Source organism: Amphiprion ocellaris, chromosome 1, assembly GCF_022539595.1.
Source record: "Amphiprion ocellaris isolate individual 3 ecotype Okinawa chromosome 1, ASM2253959v1, whole genome shotgun sequence".
In the NCBI taxonomy this organism is placed as follows: Eukaryota; Metazoa; Chordata; class Actinopteri; family Pomacentridae; genus Amphiprion; species Amphiprion ocellaris.
The window spans coordinates 28,510,584-28,525,121 of record NC_072766.1 but is presented as its reverse complement, the minus strand read 5'-3'; the positions used below and the strand labels follow the sequence as shown (position 1 = coordinate 28,525,121).

The 14,538-nt window shown below is 40.2% G+C and overlaps 1 protein-coding gene across 3 annotated transcripts in view; it reads left to right on the top strand.

Annotated features, from left to right (window-relative positions):
- adamts18 (ADAM metallopeptidase with thrombospondin type 1 motif, 18) overlaps window positions 1–14,538 on the top strand; it is a 102,455-nt gene that overhangs the window by 61,837 nt on the left and 26,080 nt on the right. For all 3 annotated transcript variants that reach the window (XM_055012342.1, XM_023265998.3, XM_055012353.1), the window contains 2 exons: window positions 10,741–10,861; window positions 13,917–14,043. In XM_055012342.1, coding sequence (XP_054868317.1) covers window positions 10,741–10,861; window positions 13,917–14,043 — 248 coding nt within the window. The remainder of the gene's footprint in view (window positions 1–10,740; window positions 10,862–13,916; window positions 14,044–14,538) is intronic.

Below are 14,538 nucleotides of genomic sequence, written 5' to 3'. Positions count from 1 at the left end.
GCCACGCCCCCTCGCATGGCCTTACTGCAACAAAAAAATTCTGTGTCATGTGCCTCCAAGTTTTTCTAAGGCGCATGGAGGCACGCAGAAACTGACGGAAGAACAGGAAGACCTAGCAGCAGAAGTTCAGAAATGATTGATCACACAGAGATCACCGTGACAACAGGTTATGAACAACTCATGGCATGAAATTAAAACTAACTGTTGAAATGCAACTACAAGGGGTCCCCGGTTCGTCCTTAGGTCGGAACTGGTTATGTGGAACTAGTTGGTGAGTGGAGCGGATGAATACATCGTCACCCATTGCTATAAGATGGCTTTGTTTACATTCTCCAGTTATACGCCACCTTGGATTATGCTACATTTGCTAACTTTTTGCCCTTCATTATGGCTCCCAAGCTAAAATCAGACTCTTCTGATGCTTCGAAGAAAAGGAAAACTATCTCCATGTGTGCCGTCTTCACTGCAACGTAAAAGCTGCAGCTATCCAATTAGTTAAACTCGTACTTGCAAAATGAATCATGAGTCGTAGCAAACTTGACTTCTTTACTGCGGCTCTTGATAGACATCACAGTAAAAACTGCAACAAAAACAAAATAAAACAACATAAATACATGTAAATAAATCCTTTTAACTTAACCCTCCTGTTGTCTTTGGCCATTTTTGACCCGAAGACATGTTTAATAGCATAGAAAACCCCTTAATGACTTTCTTTCAACTTGAATTTCGATGAGTTTTCCTAAAATGACCCCAAGATTAGAAAAAGTGAAACATTGTTTTTGTTTATATTTTTCATCAAAGCTGTACATCAACAGTGTACAAAGATTGTCTTCGGGTCATTTTTGCCCCGGTAGTTAAAAATCACAGTCACAGTGAACAAAAATACACACCCACATCACAGACACCTCTAAAACCACAAAGACACACATGCACAAACAACATATACTGTGCTTTTGTTTTGCATGTATTATTTTATTTATTTTATTATTCTTATTGTTGCAGATTATGCACCTTGTGGGTGGGAGCAATGATTCAAAAGATGTGAGAAGACTTGCATTTTGTAGTTGAGTTTTTTAGTTTTCCATTCCCTTATACAGGATACAGTACACTGTTTCCCTTCAAAAAATTCATTTCAAGCTACTTTCTGCACATTTCTAGTACTTTCTTAGAGATAACATTCATACAGTACACAGACATACAGGGGGCAAGATACAAGAAGGCAAGGCCAGGATTACCAACAGCTTCAGATAGTTGATTACTGGAATTTTGGGGGAGTTATGTATGAGGTATGACTGTATTATTGTAAATGTGTGTGTGTGTGTGTGTGTGTGTGTGTGTGTGTGTGTGTGTGTGTGTGTGTGTGTGTGTGTGATAAATCTAATTATATATACCAGTGTTGCTGTGAAAACAGGATGTTGAAACAGAAGAGAAGAAATAAATAAATAATAGTAATAAAAAAGAAAAGAAAAAACAATAATAGTAAATGATAAATGAAATTGTATAAATTGTAACGATGTGATAACGATGATGAAACCAGTTTATTGTGGTGGATTACGTGTTGTAAATGGGTGATGCCCTTTCCTGCCCATGTGGAGAGGTTAATTGTTTTTTTTTATTGCTGAGGAAGTCCGGGTTATTCCAAATTGGGGTGTGATCTGATGGGGCTATGTTAGTGTTAGTAATATTGTAGCGCTTCCACCAGGCTGTCAGAGTCAAAGATTTTGTCAGTGATTTGAAAAGAGAGTGTTTTTTGATTGATTGACTTAGGAATGGTAGGTCTGAGATTTGTAATGGGCTACAGAAAGATTCGATGTCTAACCATATGCTATCTGCTTTTTGAGAATGAATCCATTTGAGAATGGATTTGCAGTTGAGTAGTGGCTGAAATTTGGAGCAACGAGTCCGCCCAGAAATTTGGGCTTATGCAGTGTGCTTAACTTAATGCAAGATGGTTTGTTTTTCCAGTAAAATTTTGAAACTATTGAATCCAATGATCTGAACCAGGAGGTTGTTGGATGGATTGGGATCATGCTGAAAACATAATTAACTTTGGGAAGGATTGTCATTTTGATAGTGTTTATTCTGCCGATGAGAGAGAGTGGTAGGTTCATCCAGTGAAGCAGGTTGTCATTTATTGTTTTAATAAGAGGAGTGAAGTTGAGGTTGATCAACTCTGACAGCCTGGAGGAGACTTTTACACCCAGGTAAGTGATATAGTTTGTGCAGATAGGGATGGGGGGGCTGTAGGCTGCCATATCCCAAGTGTCCTTTTGCAAGGGGAGGATTGATGATTTGTGCCAGTTAATGGAATAATCTGAAGCTTTGGAAAAACGTTCAATAAGATTTATTGTTTATTTTAAAGAGGGTTGTAGGTTTTGTAGGAAGAGGAGTATGTCATCAGCCTAGAGACTAATTTTATGGTGACTACTGGGTGTTTGTATGCCTTTGATGAGGGGATCTGGGTTAGGGTTACATACCCCCCCCACCCCCCGCCCGCCCCCAACCCAATTGATGAATGACTCCCCAAAGCCAAACTTTTGGAGTGTTGAGAAAAGGAAGTGCCAATTAACTTTATCAAATGCCTATTCAGCATCAAGTGTAACAATGACTGTTGCCGTTTTCACTTGCTGAGTGTGATCTGTTATGTTTAGGAGTCTGCGCATATTATTTGAAGAAAACCTGCCTTTAATAAAACCGGTCTGATCTGGGTGAATAATGGTTGGGAGTATTTTTTCCAATCTATGGGCTAGGGATTTTGTTATAATCTTGAGATCCACATTCATTAGTGAGATGGGACGGTAACTGGACGGGAGGGTCGGATCTTTATTGGGCTTAAGGATTAGTGAGATCATGGCTTGATTCATGTAGGCTGGGAGAGTAGAGGTTTCTTTAATTTCTGAAATTACATTTTTTGGCGAGAATAAAGAAGTTCTTTTTCTGAAATTGGTACACTGAGCATTTGAATCTGATTTAAGTTGTGGAAGATTGAGGTTTTGGAGAAATGTATCTGTAGTTTCTTGAGGTGGTTTCGAATCTGATTTATACAGATTACTGTGGTATTTTTTGAAAATATTGTTAATTTCTTGTGGTGATTGTGTTTGCTTCCCCGCTTCCTTCAGTGTGGAAATCATGTTTTTTTTCTTTATTTTGTTTCAGTAGGCTTGCTATGAATTTTCCGGAATTGTCGCTATAATTGAATTGTTCTTGTCTCAGTCGTTGGAGTTGAAATTGTGTTTTCTTATTAGTTATTTCCTTTAGCTCAAAATTGAATTTTCTTAGCTCATTTTGTGTTTGTTCTGTTGGTTGGCTTGCATTTAATATTTCCAGTTGTTTTATTTTTTGTTGAATTTCAGTTTCTTTTTGAAATTATTTCTTTTTTTTTTGTATGCCGAATATGAATTGATAATGCCCCTCAAGACTGCTTTGCCCGTTTCCCAAAGTATAGATGGGAGTGTCTTTGGGGAGTCATTCATGTCCAGAAAGGCTGTCCACTCTCTCCTGATGTGCTTGTCAAAGTCTGGGTCATTTAATAAGGAGGTGTTGAGGCGCCATCTAGAATGTGGTTTTCTTTGGACAGGTATTTTAAAGTGTGAGTGTTACAGGGGCATGGTCGCTGATTATGATTGGATGGATAGTAGTCTCTGTGGTTGTAGGCATTAATGAATTGCTAGAGAGAAAGAAATCTAAGCGGGAGTATGATTTGTGTACTGAGGAGTAGAATGAGTGTTCTCTGGAGGCTGGTTGTTGCTGTCGCCAACCATCGCCAAGACCCAAATCACTCATGAACTGGTTTATTGCTTCAGACGATTGCCATAAACGATTAGTCTGACTGCTTTTATCCATAGATGGGTTAATGATGGTGTTAAAATCTCCGCCTTTAATGAATGGAGGAGGAAAGTTATTTGAGAGTGTTGTGAAAAATGTATGAAAAAAATAGGATCATCACTGTTGGGTCCATAAACATTGCATATCGTGAGTGAATAATTGTTGATGGATATTGACAATAACAAAGCGGCCTTCTGTATCTGCAATAGTTGAATTAAGATTAAAAGATAATTTTTCGTGCAATAAAACAGAAACCCCTCTTTGTCTGGTATTGTAGTGAAATAAGAAAATATGAGCATAATTTGGCGTTGTAATATTACTGTTATTTGTGTTTGATAAATGTGTTTCCTGTAATAGGCATACGTCCACTTTATTTTTTTCAATGTAATAAAATTTTTTATTTTTTTTGCAGAGTTACCAATACCAAGTATATTCCATGTTAAAAACTTCAGTGACATATTTCTAATTTAAAGTTATTGAGGAAATATTTAGAAAATGCGTATGTGTGGGTAGCTGCGTGTGCATACGCGTCTGTGACTGGGGTGGGGTAGGCATGGTGAATAAATTTATTGCTGTTGAAGCACTCGTGGGGGTGGGGGGGCAAGAGGGGAATGGAGGGCAGAAGGAGTGATAGAAGAAAAAAAAAGAGTTACACTCAAACCAAACAGACACGACAATAATAATGACATTTAGAAACCCAGAGCTCGGCTAGCGTGGTTTCTATTACAGGCCAGGGAGTGGGAGACCTGTGCGACCATTATTCAATAACCATAATAATAGACTGCTTCAATTACATGTGCTGTGTATTACCTTCCTCTGAAGAATGTTGTATAGTGGAGCGTCAGTATAACCGGGGGTAGTGTCTTTGTCGCAATAGAGTTGTCCATCAATATACAGTTTGTCCACAGTATGTATTGCCTCTTTCCCTTGCTGTATCATTCTTTTGCGGATTGGATGTAGTTGTTGCCATTGCACCATAATTTCTTGGGGAACTGGTTGTTTAGTCCAAAATTTGTACCTTTCAAGTGTCTGCTTTGCCGTTCATTTTGTTCACTTTGTTCATAGTGTTCAAATTTTGCAATTATGGGTCAGGGGCGTTTGTTGTCGTTCCTTTGACCAAGGCGGTGGACGCGGTGAAATGCAATGTTATTGACTGTATCCATGGGTATGTTAAGTTGTTTGTGCATAAAGTCCTTTATTAATTTCTCGGGGTCCTCGGAGTGTTGTTCGGGAATGCCAGAGAAGACAAGATTATCCCTCATACTGCATGCTTGGAGATTGAGTATGGTGTCCTTCATTTTTCTATTTTCTATAGCTACTGCTTCCAGTTTTGTTGTGAGAGATCTGATGTTTTTTTCCAGCTTTTCATTCTTTTGAGTGAGTTCGTCAACTTGTGCTTGGCTGTATTCCAGACTTTGACGCAAAGCCTGAAATGCTTGGTGCAGTAGTTCAATGAGTGTGATTCTATTGTCCATAGCGGAGAGTTTTTGCTCAATTGAGAGGAGAATGTCACTCAGGGAGGGATTCTGTATGGAATGTCTGTTGCAGTACCAGTGATAAGAGATGAGCCCATCCGCTGTGTCTTTTTGTCATTCGTAAGATTGTTTCCATCGGTGGTGCCGTGGTCCTCGGGATCCATATTGCAGTAACTGTCGAAAAGTTGATCAATGTATCGCTCCAATTGTTCCAGGGTTAAGGTTTAGGGAAAGGAGGGCAATAAAAGACTTAAAGAGGAAAGTTTGTTGTAAAGTTTGTAGCTAGCAACTTAGCAATCGGCTGACGCCATTGAGTCTTGCACTTTCTCACGATAGTCTCATTCACAGGCGCATGCTCCTTGAGATCTTTAGTGTTTTTCACAAGCTGTTCAATTTTAGAGGTTCAGTGGAGGTGGGTCATTTTTTACCCTGAGGACAAGGGGAGTGCACAGGATCTTAAGACAACACAAGGGTTAACCAGTAAGTCCAAAAATGAAGTTACTTACAACATTGCCTCTGTGGCGTTTACAAAGTAGAGAGCCGTGCATCCAGAAAAGCATGTACGTGTATAAAGCTAAACATCAAAATAATAGACAGGAAGTAACAACTGTCAACAGACAACTTCAAAATAAAGGCTTTTTCAAAATAAAAGTACATCGATAATTCTGCCGTAAGGGCAACACTCCATGGCAGTGAAATTATATTCAATAAAACACTCAGAACAGATTATTAGATCAATTTGTAAAAACAAGTGCAACATATTCTGCTGTCTTCTTATAAAATGACTCATACATGCATGAAAGTCATTGGTATTCATGACTTTTATAAAGAACTGATCAATATCTTGAAGCATGTAACGGCTTTGTTTCCATTTTCACTGGAGTTCCGACTTATGGTGAAAATCCACTTGCATTGATCTGTAGGAATGGAACTCTGATGTAAGTCGAGGACCCCTGTAAAATGCCATGTTGTAAATCGTGTAAACAATGGCAAACTTCTTCTACTCTAGTTTAGTACTGTAGTAAAAGTGTGTTTGCCATACACTGCCCCCTGCAGTTTGGGAGTAGACGCTGCACGAAGTATAAAAGAGCTGATGCTTTGTAGTGAATCAGAATAGCTAACTCCCAACTTTAACACTGTCCTCGCAGAAACCACGTTACTGAATCTTAGGTTTAAGAAGCTTACCTTCAGTGACAACAGAGCTGACAAGGCACTTCAGAGAATAAGTGCAGCAGCAGCAAAATGTACCCCCAGCAGCCAGCCACCTCCACCATTAGAGGGCCAATTGGAGGAGGAGCCACAAACTTATGCTGTGTGGAGGCTCTTTGATGGAAGAGCTACAGGAGATGCTGCAAGGAGAAATCGTACAGCTGATACTGTAATGGAGGTGAGATCATATCCTCAGAAGCCCTTCATCCAATGAGCAGATGACCCACTGAGTTCGCGGCAGTCTGAGGCCTCAGTCTGCCCCCACCTGGTGAAGGTGATTGAGAGGAGACTGTGTATTGTGGCAACTTCTGTTCCATCTGAGAAAATCTCAAAAACAGAGCACATACCAATCGAAAGAAGAAATCATATCAGCCGATCCAAGCTCAGGGAGATGATTTTTCTGAATGCCAACCTGCACTGAGGACATTGATACTGTTTGAATACTGAGTTTGGTTCCATTTCTGTTCTGGTTCTGTTCTTTGGGTATGTGTACAGTGTTTTGTTAGTTTGTTTTTTGTGCAAAAGAAGTTTGATTAAAATATTTTTTAAAAATGCTTTCGTAAGACAACAAATGAACAAAATGAGGCAATTATGAGGCTTCTCATAAAAACACTGAATGCAAAAGGGTTTATCAAAACACAAATCATTCATATTTGCCAGGTTAGGCTAAAATATGAGGTTACACATAATACTAAATTAGGAGCTGTTTAGAATCCGAAAGAACTGGCTTTTCTTTGGCAGCCGTACCAAAAGAACCTCCCATCACTAGTTGACATATCCAGAAACTTTTACTTAAACCAATCTCATTCATTTTAACTATTTGAATTGTGGTTGTTCCACAGATAGTCTTATTTAAGTTGTATTCATACATTTAAACTGATTAAATTTATTTGTTTTTGAATTGAACACGTTTATGTAGATTTTAAATAATTTCATTCAATACATTTTTAAAATATGATAATTTACATAAAATCTAATAGATGGCAAATATTTAACTACCACAATGATTCATTTTTTTTGAGTGTTGGCAGAAATGTAGCATAAGTATCCACAAGTATTACTGTGGATGAGGTCTTCTGATATGGAATCTCTACGGAAAGGTAGACTGATAAATGTTTGCATGACAAAAATTATCTTTTGGGTCTGCATCACCATTTCTAAAATCAGGTCGAACCAGAAGTTGAGTTCAGTCAAAACTGCTTGTAAACTCTGACAATGTTATTGTCAGTTCACATAAGTCTCTTTGCTGGCTTTAGAGCTAAGGCAGATTTTTATCTCTTGTGGCTAAAGGCAGTATTTTCTGCTGCTGTTAGTTTGCTTTGACTGCAAAGGAGTTCACAAGGCCAGTGTGAGCTCTGTTCATGATTTAGGAGCAAACATAGAGTCGTTGCTATTGTGACTCATTTCAGTAGGTTATGGCTTTTGTTTTGAACAGTGGGTAGGTAGGATATTTTCCTTTGTTCTTATTGATCTGGTTGTCAGTCATAGGATGAGTTTTGGCTGCTGTTGTCCCAGACTGAAGAATTGGGTAAGAGACACATTTGGTATGCATGAAATTACTGCTTAAAAGAAAGCATCTCTCCTGGCAGACACTGGTAACACTGTGGTTGGCTGGGTATATTCAACACTGTGGATGGCTTACAAAAAGGTCAGTTGTTTAGAAAGCTTTAGGATGTTGTGGACATGCATGCCCTTTGTTAGAGGGATTGTTAAAAAAAAAAAAAAACTCCCCAGTGTTGTTTTTATAGTTGTGGGTTTACATCACTGGTGGTTTGATGAAGGAGCAGGAATGTTGGTGAGAGTTGGTGTCCTTGTATAGGCAGAAAGTCCCATTGTGGTTTGAGGTGGTATTTATTTCATGGCAGTGGGTTTGGAGTTGGTTAGGCTGGGTAGCATCACAAAGGAAGTGTGGGTGTTGAAGCGTGGACAATTCTTATGTAGTTCAGTCGAGTCCACAAGTTTATAATTTTTGGCGAGACACCCGGGAGAATAGACACTGTCTGAAATATTGAGTTGGCAAATGCTGAAGTGTCATTCCACTTGTAGCTGATGCCCACAATATGATTCATGCCAACAAAGTATCCTGATTGCACTTTAACAGAACTGTGTGTTTTCATTGGATTCTCAAACTTTTTAACAGGAAAATTGTCAGTTAAAGGTACCCAGCTGAGGTTTTGGTCATTAGTAGTGCTACAGAGCAGGATTTTTATGAGTGCTACTCCATTTCTCCAGTATCATGGCCAGATCCTGATGCTGGGTGGTGCAGTTCCACCAACTCCACCCACTGACATTTGGTGATAGTAATACAGTATTAACCATGCGAACAAAAGAAGTGGTGACCAATATTACAAGAAAACATGGATGTAAACATGTTATGATATTGAGTATTAAAAATACAGCTTTGCCAGTTTATGAAGGATGAAATATTGAATGTGGTTTTTAAACGTAAAACACTATGTTTGGGTGAGAAATAACAAGGACAGTGCATTATCAGCCTGATTCAAGCAAAATTCAAGAAAATCTTTGGGGATTTTAACAGTGCTGTATGGTGCAAACCAAATCAAATGACAACTTGTTTCTACACTTTGAAACCTTTTCTTTCAAATTTGCATAAAATTCAGTACAGATATGTTATTTTCACAGCAGGTTTTAGAATACAAACCCATACAGTTCATCTCATGCTTTTACTGAGGTTTGGATGACAGTAACACAGAGAAGTTTAATTTTTACACCATGGCCCCCTTCTTGAGACAAAATGTATTTCTGTTTACATTACATTTCTGTGCAGAAAGGCGATCAACATGTCTTGTCTGCACTGTAGCGATGGATGTACCAGAGAACTATCTAATCTGAAATTTCAATCTAAAAACATGCACAAATATCTATGTTCAGATTTGTTTGAGTTACCAGTACAAGACTGACTGAATTGCTTCCATTAGCTGTGCAGGCAAATGCAGATGTTTTTGGTGTATGGGCCAAGTAATCAAAGCAAGCTCCAATAACTAGCTTTCTGTTGTTCTTAAAGTTAAGTGGCCTGCACCTGTACCTTTCTAATCATGCGCGTGGTGCTCCATCTCTGAAAGTCTCCAATAATTTGTCCTTCCAGCTGCTTACAAGTCTGCATACGTCACTGTACTTATGGTACATATGCAGATGTGTTTGTCTGATATTATAGAGCTGCTTACTCCCTTTGACCCCTGTCCGGCACTGGGCCTTCTTTACACATGGAACAGCTAACTGGCATTGGAGGTTATTGGTTGAGTCAGTGGAAGCGCTCCAGGACTGTTGAATATAGATGAAACCCAGGAGATGCTTGGCTTTCTAAGTTGGGTGGTTGACGGTGGATTCCTTTGTACGTTAGGATATACCCCAAAGAAAATACCCTCGTCAAAGCTTGTTACTCCACCCACTGATAGACTGAGATGTGTGTCATGCATTGGAATAGATGTTGACAGTTGGACTTAATACAATTTGCCAAATTGACTGCGGATTAATACCCACCCAGCCTAAACTAAGTCATGGTGCAAAAGAGACACAGCATACTGGACAAAATCCAGTGCAGTGTTCTGAAGTGGTTTAAAATGACTCGCTCAAAGCTGGCTATGTCAGTGTGCCTCAAACAAAACTCTTCACCATTGCAGTGAATCCTCATGGGGTTGTTTTAATGATAGTCTGATGTTTCTCTTGTAATGGACATGTCTGCTTTTATCTGTCTGTTAGTCTCTGTTTGACTTGAATGTCCAAATAAATCTCCCGTACAGAAAAAGGTAACTCACCAGCAAGTTTAAAGGATGTGGTAAAATGGAGCCAACTCACAAAAGTAAGCAGAAATTGTCCCTCCTATGTGCACTCTACTGTCCAAATGAAAATTTTAGTCTTCAGACCAGATGAGTGAATTTGCTTCTGCCTATTCATCATTTTTGCTTCTGCAATGTAGGACATACTGTATATAGTGGAGTTCTGCCAATCATTCCAGAATCGAGGAAACACATCAATATAGAGCTAAAAAGATTACTCACTCAACTGATGCTAAATATTTCCCGTTTTTAGCCTCTTGTTTGCAAATATTTTCTGCTTTTCTAGGTTTAGTATACGTTAATTGCAAACTCCCTGTCGTACAATTTGTAGGGGTAACTCGGAAATTTAAAGGAGGAATTGGTTATTGGTGTGACTCCTTGTAGGATGTGATACAACTGATGGCGCTCTGACTGACTGTTTTTTTGCCCGACAGATCCTTCTGCAGGGAAAGAACCCAGGTGTGGTGTGGGAGTATACTATGCCTCGCACTGAGAGGAAACCTGACTACAGCTGGGGAGTGGTGCGCTCCGACTGCTCTGCTCCCTGTGCTGGAGGTGAGACTGTTTGTATTTGTATGTTAGCCTGTACATGTCTAATGAAGAATAAAACATAGAAAATATAGTGTGTGTATATGTGTGTGTGTGTGTGTGTGTGTGTGTGTCCTATTATGTATGATGGGTTTCTGTCATGCAGATGTGTGAACATGTCGCTGTTAGGGTTGTCAAGGTTAACCGGTTTTATAATAACCACGATTATAAATAGATATTCGTCACATTTTTCAAAACCACGATTATCCGTAGAAAAGCCTCGCGAGAGGTGCAATGCAAGAAGCGTGAGCTGCGCTGAGTGGAGAGTGGAGAGAGTGGCTCCTTGGCCTGTGCGCGCGCTCCTGTCTAATCGGCATCACTGCGCGCACACACGCACACACACACACACACACACACACACACACACACACACACACACACACACACACACACACACACACACACACACACACACACACACACACACACACAGAGAGAGAGAGAGAGAGAGAATTATATGATCAGTTATGACAGATTCTTTACTCGAAGTGTCCCTAATATTGTGGCCGCTGTGCGCAATGACGTTGCCAAGATGGGACTGTCCGCCGCATGCGCGGTAACTGTCGGTTCCGAAGTCAGCGGTCCGGCGGCCGGGCCGCCCCGAGGACCCCCGTGCCCCGAGTTTCCTCCCGGAGCCAAAACAACCGGCGGGTCTGGAGCTCCGGTTCCCTCCTGCGCTCCCGTTCCCCGCCCGTCGCAGCCGGGCTGCTTTCCTGCGTCTGCAGGCGAGGGGAAGGCGGCGGGCCGCGGCGGGTGGGGAATGGGAGCGCAGGAGGGAACCGGAGCTCCAGACCCGCCGGTTGTTTTGGCTCCGGAAGCCCGTGCCCTCCTCCGAAGATGCTGTCGGCCCGGTCCCCTCAGCAGGGAGTGTGGTCCGGGAAGCCCCGCTGCCCGCTGACAGTGGTAGTGGAGGAGACAGTAACCTCCAGGACAGGGAGGCTGTCTGTCTGCCTGGACCTCCTGTCAGACTCTAGAGTTTTCCCTGGGAAATGATCCGGGTGTTTTGATTAATTGTTGTAAAATTAGTGGTGAATTGTTTATATAAACGTTTTAGTAAAAATAAATAAGACTCCCATTTATCCTTTTTTCTGTAGTTATATTGTCTAAAATTGTGGAGAATTATTTAAAGCTTAAAATGAAGTGTTTTTAGAATCTTTAAATGTATTCTTTTTATGTCTTTTTGTTTTGTTTGATTTACAAAGTAAACACTACGTTATCAACCATACATTAAATTGCAACATTCCATAATACATAAAAGTCTCAAAGAGGCACTTCACTAGAACCAATAAATACATATTGAACATAAATAAGTAGTAATTATACATCATTTACAAGATTCCCAGACTGAATAGTTGCTGTAATGTGCCTGCCAATTTTTGTAAGCATATTTTTGTCTAAATTAAGGCAGTATTTGCTCATTTTTTTCCTACATCATATAAGCAGCAGCACTCATATATAAATAGAGCATTTAAATCAAATCCATGTGATCAGTATCGGTAATCGGCATTCAAGGATGATCGGTATCGGTGATCAGCAGCAAAAAACCTGATCGGCACATCCCTAATTATTATTAATATTATAGAGAAAACAGCACAGTTTTTAATGCCAATCTTATAATTTTATTTAGTTTTAATGATGGCAGCTAAAGAAGCCTTTAAGTTCCTCAAGTTAATGACTGTTTTGTAATGCAATTTGCACTTTTATTTACTACAAAGACGTGTTGGAACAATTTATTTTATTTTATAAGAACACTAAATGTTTAAAAGTTTAAGTATTATTAAAGAGTTTATTTAAATACAAACACTGGGTTTTTTTCTTTCATAATGTCGATAATCGTGAATAATCGTAAAATCGCAATATTTCCTTCCACAATAATCGTGGCTCAAAAAATTGAAATCGTGACAACCCTAGTCGCTGTGTTTCAACCTGTTAGTGATCCTCTACATGCCATTCAACCAATAAATTAATTGTGACAGAAATCAAACATAACCCTGATATTATAAACAAGGATTTTATAATAGACGGCATTAGACAGAGATAGAGACAGACGTAGAATATCATTGTACTAACTAAAACACATTTTTTAAAGGGTTGCACAGTGACTCAGTGGTTAGTACTGTCACCTCAGACAATTAGAATTTTGTAAATGTGCGCTGCATATTGTCTGTGCCATTTAAGAATGGAAAGCTTGACAGTCACTGAGGAGGAGCAGTTGATTTCAGTAAAACAAAAGGTAGAAATTTGTGCACAAACACTATTCATGGGTTGATAAAGTTCTGAAATTGTTCACTAAGTGTGTCACAGTCACATGCGTGCAACAGGTGCGAACAGTAGCTGTCATGAGTGAGGACGTCACCTGCCACAGGGGTATTTACAGCAGGACGTGTGTTACACATGCTGCTATGACCACTGGTAGGTGCACATTTTGGATTTCTCCGTGCTTAAACAGGAGAAGAGTAGAAAAACATCACATTCTGTTTCAACAGCCCGGATGTTGAAGCTCTAATGTGCTGTGAGCCTGGTCTCAGAGTAGTGATTATTCACAGGCTTTTTAGGCCATAAAAACACAATTATCACTTCAGACTCTCCCTGCTCACCAGATTTGGCCTCTTTGTTCCCAAAATGTTGTTATCGTAGACAGTGCTTGACATTTTTACATAATGGGACTTTCAGGTGGGTGTAAGGTGATGCAGTGGCAAGCAAGGTCCTGCATTTGAATCTCAGCTGTGTGGAGTATGTTCTCCCTGTGCGGGTTTTCACCGACGCCTGGTGATTCTAAATTTCCCATAGGTTTGAGTGTGCATGGTTCTCTTTGCCCTAAGTTGGCTGGCATAGGCTCCAGCTGCCCTGTCAGTGGTGTATAGATGATGGGACTTCTACGCTTTGCAAGCATTGCAGAAGCACTGGAAGTGCTACATTGCTACATGAAGAAATTACTTCAATGCTGAAGATGCTGAAGATGTTAATTTACCTCCAAGTTCTATATCAACTTGCTCTGTCTCTCTTACTTTCTCCTCATCAGGTCGTATCTCGACCAAGGCTATCTGTCTGCAGGACCAGAAGGTCCAGGTCAACTCCAGCATGTGTACTCCCCTCACCAGGCCGACGCTGGGCTCCCATCTGTGCAACACACAGCCGTGCCCTGCATAGTAAGTGCTGTTATGTGTGGGTCAGGGCATTTTTTTGTTTACAGCTAGCTGTGGCATGTGTCTTTATTTTGCCAAATTTTCAAGAACTGAAACACAGACAGACAGACAGACAGACAGACAGACAGACAGACAGACAGACAGACAGACAGACAGACAGACAGACAGACAGACAGACAGACACACACACACACACACACACACACACACACACACACACACACACAGAGAGACAGCGGTTGAGCAGTCTAAAGGTTGCCTGTGGTCCAGTTGCTGTGGCCACAACTCTGCTCAGCCTGTGTTCTTCTACTCTTTTCATCCTGCTCTCCTCATTAACTCTCTAATTTTTGTTTTTTTTTTTCTTTCTTGAGCGAACCCATGAAAGCACTCCACATCTTCTGTCCTTTTGAATCAGGCTGTACTTTTTGCTTGTTTTCTCTGGTGGTATGTATTCATCTTAGTTCCGATTGCTGGCATTACATATGTCTGATTTCTTGT